Source organism: Salvia hispanica, chromosome 5 (genome assembly GCF_023119035.1).
Source record: "Salvia hispanica cultivar TCC Black 2014 chromosome 5, UniMelb_Shisp_WGS_1.0, whole genome shotgun sequence".
In the NCBI taxonomy this organism is placed as follows: domain Eukaryota; kingdom Viridiplantae; phylum Streptophyta; class Magnoliopsida; order Lamiales; family Lamiaceae; genus Salvia; species Salvia hispanica.
Genome location: NC_062969.1, coordinates 7,037,095 through 7,047,640, shown reverse-complemented (window position 1 = coordinate 7,047,640; position 10,546 = coordinate 7,037,095). Strand labels below are relative to the sequence as shown.

The 10,546-nt window shown below is 39.0% G+C and overlaps 1 protein-coding gene across 1 annotated transcript; it reads right to left on the bottom strand.

Moving 5' to 3' along the window:
• Positions 1–1,097: 1,097 nt before the first annotated feature.
• Positions 1,098–1,562, bottom strand: LOC125188855 (auxin-induced protein 15A-like). The gene has a single exon (XM_048085916.1). It carries the CDS (start codon positions 1,468–1,470, stop codon positions 1,204–1,206), a length of 267 nt encoding a protein of 88 aa, XP_047941873.1. The 5' UTR covers positions 1,471–1,562; the 3' UTR covers positions 1,098–1,203.
• Between the last annotated feature and the right edge of the window lie 8,984 nt (positions 1,563–10,546).

Below are 10,546 nucleotides of genomic sequence, written 5' to 3'. Positions count from 1 at the left end.
CTTTAGGAGTAGAATTTTGTAGACTAGAAAATGTATACATTGAGAATACATTAGAATGTACATTGAAACATATTATTGAGAAACTTCTGTTTCCTTAATTCATATGGCTCTCTTAAACAACCAAATCTTCTGATAAACTTTCAACAGAAACTAAATAAGTTTGGATGCTGTTATATCATAAAATTCATCAGCATTTGCCTCAATCAAACCAAGACAGGTTAATATATGTTTTAACACAACCATTTTCATTAAAACTAATGATTGTTAGACTACAGAATCATGTGATTCATCAGATTTCTAGTGATGGACTCATTCAACATTTATAAGTTATAACTTTCTCAATCTAGACTGAATAGAAATAAAGTAGCTACGGTTATTGAGCTAATGCTTAAAGATACAGTTTTTTTTAATCCATCTATCATGAGATAAAAGAAATTATGTTCTGTAAAAATATTCTTATTTGCAAAATTGTTGTATGAAGAACAGTAAGCGATAAGATTAATGCAGATAAAAAAGAATTCAACTTTTAAATATTGAGAAATTTAGGTGAAAATGGACATCATAATTTGTATGTGAGGATAGCGTTGGTAGGCTGCATTCTTCTACATCACAAATTTTTGTTTGCATCAAAATCTTTATGACCATTCAAAGACAATCCCATGTGGCTTCTTAGGTGCTCGTGTTTTCGATTATATATAATAATGTAAAGTCTAAACAGGTTGAGATATCTCATTCTAAGGTTGAAGATATGACATAATTGCAGCATAGGTATTATAGTAACAGCATATATATATGCATATCATTCACAATTTTTTCTTATCTTATTCTGTCAAGTTAATATATTACCATTAATCACTGATATTTCAACAATGTTACTATTTTCACTAAAAGGCAGCTAAAACAACAGATTTTATATGAGAAAATAAATTTTTAAGTTGCAAGGATACATTTAATTGATGGATTAAAGCTATTGACAATTTATTGGAAATTGTTTCATGTGACAGATGATGAGATATTTCAGGGATATCATTTGTCTAGAAATAACAGCAAATGTAATCAAGGACCAAGAACATAATAATTTTTGGCAATCTGAAAAATGGTTCAATAAATTTCATCTTCATTTTTAGTATGTCATTGTCTACAATTTCTAAGAGATGCTAATCTACAAAATGGTGATTCTCCTAAACATATCATGTACATTAATCATGTTTTTCTCAAGCTAGAGACGACATCAATGAATAAGTCCTCACTGCAGGGGATGGTGATGCCTCCCATAGGGTGATGGAAACCAAATGCTTCCTCAGCTTGAAACAACAATTCTTGAAAGGCGGAATGGTTCAAGTACGACACTGGAATGACAAAGCGCCTCTTTTCATTCTCGCCTATATAAACAGCAACATGCCCCTTTGGGACTTCAGCTGACCTTCTCTCACTAGACAAGGAACGTCTCAGCAATCGTCGGATAGCCATTGCTGTACAAATTCGAACACTTCTGAGCTGAAAGAAAAAAGTATTTGTTTGAATGAGAAGGAAAGCTTTTGTTGATGGTTGCAATAAGGGAGTGTGATGTGTGTATATATAGATGATCAAGAAATGATTTTTTTTCATGTATTCTTAATTCTTATGATAGGTAAGTGGATAACATAATAAGTGGATATGAAATGGCCTGCAAATGTAAGTTGAGAAGCACAAGCACATGAGGAGTCACTGACATACTTGGATTTTACATGGTTTTAGAGGGTGGTTATGTATGAATTTGATCATATTTTGTCTATTATTGGATATGTTTATATCTACTTCTCTATTATGTTCGTATGTTGACCATTTTTTTAAGAATGTGTAGAAAAGGTACAAAATGTATGGATATGCAGTAGCCTTGGTTTGAAACAATATTTACTTGAGATTTTGAAGTCCAATCAGCCCCTAATGCATATCAATCTCTTCGTCTTCGAAAGATCTTCGCGTGGGTATCTCGCACACCCCAATCGGAGTTCGGTAAAAGAAGTTATGGTCGTTACAAGAACTCTGCGCTGTCGAGAAACTTTCATGCGGCCGGGTGAATTATTACACTGTAAATTCACCCGGCCGGGTACAACAATTCTACGCGAAAAGGGTCAGAAAGTGGTCGAAAATGACCACTCGGCCGGGTGAATTTTGCTCTTTATAATTCCATCCGGCCGGGTACGCTATTTTGGCGTATTCTCTTGCCAAAAACGCGATTTTTGATGGGAGATTAAAGGAAAAACGCCTAGGGTTCATATCATTCTACACCCACCGCCTCCATCACTCATACACACCCCCAAAGAACACTTTGAGAGAGAGAATTGAAGATTGAAGACTTCCAATCGGAAGATTGAAGTTGTCATTCCATAGATTCATTCTCACATGAGTATCTTAATCTTTTCTCCATGTATTTCATTGAATTCTTTGTTTCAAACATGGTTTTTGTGAAGAACATGAGTAGCTAAACATTTCTTGTAGAATTCTTGGTGATGATGCACTAATTTCATGGTTTTTATCCAATTAATTTTGTTCTTGGCTTGCTCTTGTAATTATTTGATTATTCTTGGGTTTATTCCTTTCATTTGCTTGATCACCATTTGATTGTGTAGGATTAATTAGATTAATCGAGAGATGAAATAATTAATCTGGAAATAAAAATAATTCACACCTAAATGCAATAAAACTCGGGAGAGTTGAGGTTTTGAGTGAGGTCTTTGACCTAATCGAGCTTTTGGGAGTTAGGGGTTTTAGGATTAGAAGGAGACTTCAATCCTAGCACCTAATCTGCAGGTTTCTCACCTCGGGAGTGGCTTTTAATCTATAATTGTGGTCGACTTAGTAATTTTAGAGACACCAAAAGGTAAGACAATTTGATTGGATAAGAGCTTGGAATTGTGCATCGGATCTACAATTTTCTCCATATTATCTTTTCACTTCGTGTTTACTTGCTTTTATTTATTTATTTATTCATTATATGCTTTTCGTAGTGTTAGAACAAAACCAAATCTTTCCCGATTCTTTAGATAGTAGTCAACATTTATTCGTGGTAGTTAAGTTGATATGAATTTGTCTCTGTGGGATACGATACTCTTGCTTGCTAATTGCTACACTAGCCCCGTACATTTGCGAATATCACTTGTGTTAAAATAAGTTGAGTCAGTCACATGGAATTGTCTTTGAATCATTATCAAGATTTTATTGCAACAAGAATATGTGATGTATAACTATGTCCTCTACCAACACTGCAAGTAACAACATGGGCCCTCGCATAACAAACTTTGATGTCTATTTTCACCTAAAATGCTCGATAATTTGATAATGAACGCGTTCTTATCTGTCAAAGTTGAAGGTTTTGAGAAAATGATAAGACTAAGAGAGAAGTTGATATGCAAAAGACAAATGCATGTGTTTTTATGGCCCTTACTATCTCACTTATTCCCTCTAACAGTTTGAGTTACACATTGATTACTTATAGAAACACTATATAGATGAGTAAATATATTTACTTATAAAATATGACTACTGTTACTAGCAATTCTCAAATATATATCTTCTTTAGCAACTTGAAGGAGTGAAAAGCATCACCGAATATGACTTTATCTTTTATCGTATTTTCTATAGATGAATGAAAAAAAGGATATGTAATTTTAAGCCTTAGTATAATGCCCGTAGCTACTTTAATTCTATTAAGTCAAAGATTGATAAAGCTAGCTATAAATTTTGGGTAGGTCCATCACTAGAAATATGTTGAATCACATGACTTTCATTAGAGTTTTAAGGAAACCACAGTTTCTCAATAACATGTTTGGTGTACATTCTAATGTATTCACAGTGGATACATTTTCTAATCTGCTAAATTCTACTCCTAAAACACTATCTATTGCTATAAATCATCTTGTGCTCAAACCAGAGATGGAATCTTCAAATAAGTCCTCGCTGCAAGGGATGGTGAGGCCACCCATGGGATGATTGAACCCGAACTCTTCCTCAGCTTGAAATAACAAGTCTTGAAACGAAGGATGGTTCAAGTACGAGACTGGAATCACAAAGCGCTTCTTTTCATTATGACCAACATAGACGGCAACATGCCCTTTTGGAACTTCAGCCGCCCTCCTTTCATTAGACAAAGACCGTTTTAGAATCTGACGAATGGCCATTGTTTGAAATTTTTTTCAAGTTAGGATAAGATGAGGAGAGTAGTTATGAAAGAAAATCAAAATAATTAAGAAAGATAAGGAATCTGAAAGGCTTGTTTGTTGATGGATTGAAGTTGAGAAAAGTGTTGTATATATAGAAAAGAAATATTGCATCCCTTTGGAAATTGATTGGTTAGCAAACTAATGGATATGTGGTGGGTATTAGAGTAATTGGGAGTACAAGCAAATGGATCATCACATGTATTTGTCTACAAACATATTTAGTATGAAATCAAGATTTAGAATGCCATTGTTCCCAACTAACTCTTGCAATGCAGACCTGCTCATCTACCCCACATAAACCAAATAGTATGATAAATTATGTCACACCTATAATCTGCATTATGTTGTCAACAAACAAAAAAACAGAATCATGTGATTATTAATGTCCTAATATGACTAAATTTATAAAGATGGCATATTTTACTCTACAATTTGGTTTATGTGGGAGCAGATGAGGTCTACATTGTACTAGTTTGTTGATAACAATCGCATTCAATATCTTGTTTACTTGCTAAATATGTTTATGTGATTTAGAGACAAGTCCATGTATTGATCCATTGGTTTGTGTTTTCCAACTCTCATACCCACAACATATCCATTAATTTTCTAACCAGTCTCAGTTTCCATAGGGTTGTATTATTTGTTTTCCATCTATATATACCACACTTTCTCAATTTCAACCCATCAACAAGCCTACAGCATATTCTTTAGCTTTCTTGATTTCTTTCATAACTAATCTCCTCATCTCATCCCAACTTCAAAAAAACTTCAAACAATGGCCATTCGCCAGATTCTAAGACGGTCTTTGTCCAATGAAAGAAGGTCCGCTGAAGTTCCAAAAGGGCATGTTGCCGTCTATGTCGGTCATAATGAAAAGAAGCGCTTTGTGATTCCAGTCACATACTTGAACCATCCTTCGTTTCAAGAATTGCTGTTTCAAGCTGAGGAAGAGTTCGGGTTCAATCACCCGATGGGTGGCCTCACCATCCCTTGCAGCGAGGACTTATTTGTACATTTCATCTCCGGTTTGAGCACGAGATGATTTACAGCAATGGTGTTTTAGGAGTAGAATTTTGTAGACTAGAAAATGTATACATTGAGAATACATTAGACTGTACACTGAAACATATTATTGAGAAACTTCTGTTTCCTGAATACATATGGCTCTCTGAAACAACCAAATCTTCTGATAAACTTTCAACAGAAACTAAATAAGTTAGGATGCTATTATGTCATTAAATTCATCAGCATTTGCCTCAATCAAATCTAGACAAGTTCATATATGTTTTAACACAATCATTTTCTTTAAAACTATGGATTGTTAGACTACAGAATCATGTGATTCATCAGATTTCTAGTGATGGAATCATTCAACATTTATAACTCTCTCAATCTTGACTGAATAGAAATAAAGTAGCTGCGGTTAATAAGTTAATGCTTAAAGATAAATAATTTTTAAGATCCATCTATCATGACAAATAAGAAATTATGTAAAAATTTCTGCACTATTCTTCTTTGCAAAATGTTGTATACAGATAGTAAGCGAAAAATGGACATCATAGTTTGTATGTGAAGGTAGAGTTGGTAGGCTGCATTTAACATCACAAATTTTGTTTGCTTAAAAATCTTGATGATGATTCAAAGACAATCCCATGTGATTTCTCTTGTGCTCATGTATTCGATTATTTATAATAAGATGTCATCATGTCAAGTCTGAGGTTGAAGATATGGCATAGTTACAGCATTACTGGCATAGTCACAACATATATACCTGTCATTCACAATTTTTTCAGATAGTACTAGCTATTGATTACTGGTTTTTCAACAAAGTTATTATTTCACTAAAAGGCAGCTAAAACAACAGATTTCATACTATAAAATAAATTTTGAAGCTGTAAGAAAACTTTTCTTTAATGGATTAAGGCTATTGACAATTTATTGGAAAATGTTTCATGACAGATGATGAGATTTTTCAAAGATATCATGTGTCTAGAAATAACAGCAAATGTATCCAAGGACCAAGCACATATTGATAATTGGCAATCTGAAAAATAGTTCAATAAATTTCATCTTCATTTTTAGTATGTCATTGTCTAATGTCTACAATTTCTAAGAGATGCTAATCTACAAAATGGTGATTCTCCTAAACATATCATGTACATTAATCATGTTTTTCTCAAGCTAGAGACGACATCAATGAATAAGTCCTCACTGCAGGGGATGGTGATGCCTCCCATAGGGTGATGGAAACCAAATGCTTCCTCAGCTTGAAACAACAATTCTTGAAAGGCGGAATGGTTCAAGTACGACACTGGAATGACAAAGCGCCTCTTTTCATTCTCGCCTATATAAACAGCAACATGCCCCTTTGGGACTTCAGCTGACCTTCTCTCACTAGACAAGGAATGTCTCAGCATCTGTCGGATAGTGTGTATCTTGTAAATAGAATAAAGGGCGGTTATGATGCGCCTGTTGGGGGGGGAGGTCGATTATTATTATTATTATTATTATTATTATTATTATTATTATTATTATTATTTCCATATTAATAGTTTAGGGGATAGTTATTGAAGGGGATCAGTTTGTATGAAAGGAAAAGCCTGGGGCTTGGGCGGCACTGCCGATTGAATAAAAGAAATTCTACATTTGTTTTCTCTTCAATTCTGTTGAGTTCTTAACAATTGGTCCGACCTGCCGGATCCCGTCCTCACGTGAAGATGACGAGATCGCAAACGGAAAGGGTGGAAGCGCTGGAAAAAGAGCAGCAAGAGATTCGAGAGGATCAGAGAGCGATGAAAGAAAGTTTGGAGATAATTACTGCTACCCTCACCGAATGTCCAACAACGATTTGACTGTAAATAAATCAGAGAGCGGGGCACATCAAGTAGAAACCCGACCAGGAAAGAACAAAGGCTCTACAACCTGGCCACACCGGACCGGAACTATTCCCATCGGTCAAGGCCCGTACTAACCAACAGTTCGAGATTTAACTGCACGAATCCCTGAAGGTAAGGTGGTGGAATGGAGGGACCGCTTTGTATCAAGATGCATGACTTCAGTTGCTAAGCCTCGTAAGCCTCCTCACATGGAAGGAATTCTGAAGATTGGTATCTCTGCCTCGATACTGCTTCCAAGGGGACGATTTGAGAGATTATTATTAACAACCAAGGGAGCTCTGATGACACGCCAATTTGTTTGCTCTCAACTCTTGTCAAGTACCTGGTTAACTGACGCTTCATTATCTCTACTACTTATGAAGGGTCTTAAGGATCCAACATGAGGATTTCTACTACTGGTCTGTCGAGATCGAATCGAATCGGCGATGGAATTAAAGACGATTGAAGCATACTGGCTATCCAGGAAGAGACGCATAAATTTGAATTGGCCAATTCAACGTCAAGGGAAGCTGCTGGGAGCCTGGTTTTAACAATGGCTCTCTGGATCGTCTTAGGGCCAAGTCGTAATTTCACTAGTAAAGAATCACGTCCGGTAAATCTTCTATGTCAATGGCCAAGAGAAGCGATGCGCCCATTAACGGCTCTCGCTGAACGAGGATCTCTTCACAAGAATTGGCTGAATTAAAGGCTAGAAGGGTCATGTTTCCCAACAGTGTAAGCCTTATTCTCCAAGGCATGAGTGTCGCCAAACAGCTTGCGAGTGATGATCGCCAAGGCGCAGGCAGGGCTACGGACCCGCAGCAAAGATGAATTTTATCGCCCAACGGGACTCCGGAGAGATGAACGGCTGGCTGAAGAGTCTGCGAAGGAGACGTTGAATGTTACTACATTAATGATGAATTGATACCGCTTGGACTATGCGCCGCACGTGCGTCGTATAACACACTATCATAGTTCTAGATAGACAGCGGAGCAAGCCACAATTTTATATCGAGGCTTTCTTGACCGCCCTCGCAACTACGCTCGATCGAGAAGAGCGATTCGGGCGTTTCTGGAAACGGCTTACGCTAAGAAGCGGAGGGTGCATGCCAAAATTGAGATAACATTGGCAGATGCGGCCTACTGATTTTTTTCGCTTTCTCAGCTGGTGGTGGGTAGATATGATCTTGGGTACGACAATGTTGCTACTGGAGAAAGGGAAATACGACATGACAAAATGTTAATGAAGTTCTCGAAAGTGGCGGCCGCTGTACCAGCGCCCGCGGGGCGATCTCAATCAGGTCGGGACCTATCGGGTTGAAACATTAATCAACCTCGCTGAGTGCACAAGTGTGGCTGGCAAGACTAGAAGAAAAGGGCGACGCCAGATACACGAAAGCAAGAAGTGGGCACAAGAAGTGCCGCAACACTTTCACGGCATTTCGGGGGACCCGAAATCCTACACCTGAATGAGCTGCATTGCACCATCGGTCACCTCAGCATTGCGGTACTCCACTCAGCTTTCTCTCGTATACCATACTGCTAAGGGCATCACCATGACGACGAACGATTGGCGAAGGACATGTTATCGTAGACAGTAAGACTGCCTGGCCTTCTCTCTCAAGCCCGCATTGCTGCTAAAATAGTACTTAGGCTCACATTCCCAGGTCGATTATCGAGAACAATAAGGTGACTTCCGTATCGGATAAATACCCCATTCCGGTGATTCAAGAGATGCTCGACGAAATACGGCGGTCCTTTTCTCCAAAATCGATCTTCGATCCGATATCACCATCCGGTCAGTACTCATGACGTACTCCAAAACCGCATCTAAACACGCTGGTCACTATGAATTCTTGGTCATGCCTTTCGGCCTCACGAATGCACTGATTTAATCCACTGTGAATGACATGTTCGCCCTATTTGCTGAAGTTTCAGGAAGCAGATTTTCACTACATATCGCCTACAAATGCCGTTGGAGCAAGATCGAAAGCACTTGGAAATGCCGTTTGATTTTACAAGAAAATCAAGTTTAAAATCATGTTATGCACATCACGACGGGACGGTGATGCCGAGTTGTCAGCGTTAAGTAAGGCGGAGTGGCTGGGCTTCGAGGGGATCGAGAGCGAGCAACGGAGTGACGAGTATCTCAAGGCCATCATCGAATCAATTCAGCGGCAGCCGGACAGTAGGTCGGGTTTTCGGCTTGTGGGAACGAAATTATTCTTTCACGATCGCATCACGCTACCGGCAACATCGTGATGGATTCCCGAACTTCTTCATGAGTTCCATGATACCCCATCTGGGGGACACGCAGGAGTATTGCAAACATATCGACGGATCGCAGCCAACGTTTATTGGAAAGGTATGTTCCGTACTGTTAAAGAATATGTTGCTAAATGTTTGATTTGTCAAAAGATGAAATACGAGGCAATGTCGCCGGCCGGGCTACTACAGCCGTTGCCTATTCCGCAACAAGTTTGGGAAGATATTTCTATGGATTTCATCACATGCTTGCCTAGGTCGAAGGGATTTTCTGTGATATTGGTGGTGGTTGATAGGCTATCTAAGTATGCTCATTTCTTACCATTAAAGCCTCCGATCACTGCTCGCTCGGTGGCGAAAATCTTCATGAAAGAAGTGGTCCGCTTGCATGGAATTCCCAACTCCATTGTTAGCGATCGTGATTCCATGTTCGTAAGTGCTTTTTGGAGAGAATTATTCGAGCAGTCCGGTACTCGCCTCAAGTTCTCTACAGCCTACCATCCTGAAACGGATGGTCAAACGGAGGTGACGAATCGGGTGTTGGAGACGTACCTCCGTTGTTTCACTAGCGAGCAGCCCAAGCAATGGGTGAGATGGTTGGCATGGGCAGAATTATGGTACAATACTTCATACCAAACCGCGGCGCGAATGACTCCCTTCGAGGTGGTATACGGTCGCCCGGCTCCAACTCTTCGCCGTTTTCTGCCCGGGGAGTGTAATATACCGGCAGTGGTCGAAACCTTGGCCAGCCGAGATGAAGTTTTGCAACGGCTTCGGGGAAATCTAATGCAGGCGCAGCAGGAGATGAGCATTCAGGCCACAAGCACCGTCGAGACGTAGAGTTTATAGTTGGTGATAAGGTGTTTCTGAAGGTCCGACCGTTTCGGCGCGCCTCGTTGCGGGATGGTAAGGATCATAAGCTGTCGGCTAAGTTTTATGGGCCTTTCGAAGTTCTTGCTCGGGTGGGGAAAAGAGCATTCAAGCTGCATCTTCCGGAAGGCAGCAAGGTACATCCGGTGTTTCATATCTCTCAACTAAAGAAGGTGGTGGGGAATCATGAAGTTACAACTGAATTTCCGGAATCTATAGAATTGCCGGTCTTGCCAATGCTCGAGCCAGAACAAATCTTGGCATTACGGGTGATTCCACTGGGGGAACGTGAAGTTGAGCAACTATTGGTGAAATGGAAAGGCGAGGGTGAAG

Coding starts and splice junctions, on each gene's coding strand:
- LOC125188855 (XM_048085916.1), bottom strand. CDS start 1,470: ATGGCTATCCGACGATTGCTGAGACGTTCCTTGTCTAGTGAGAGAAGG.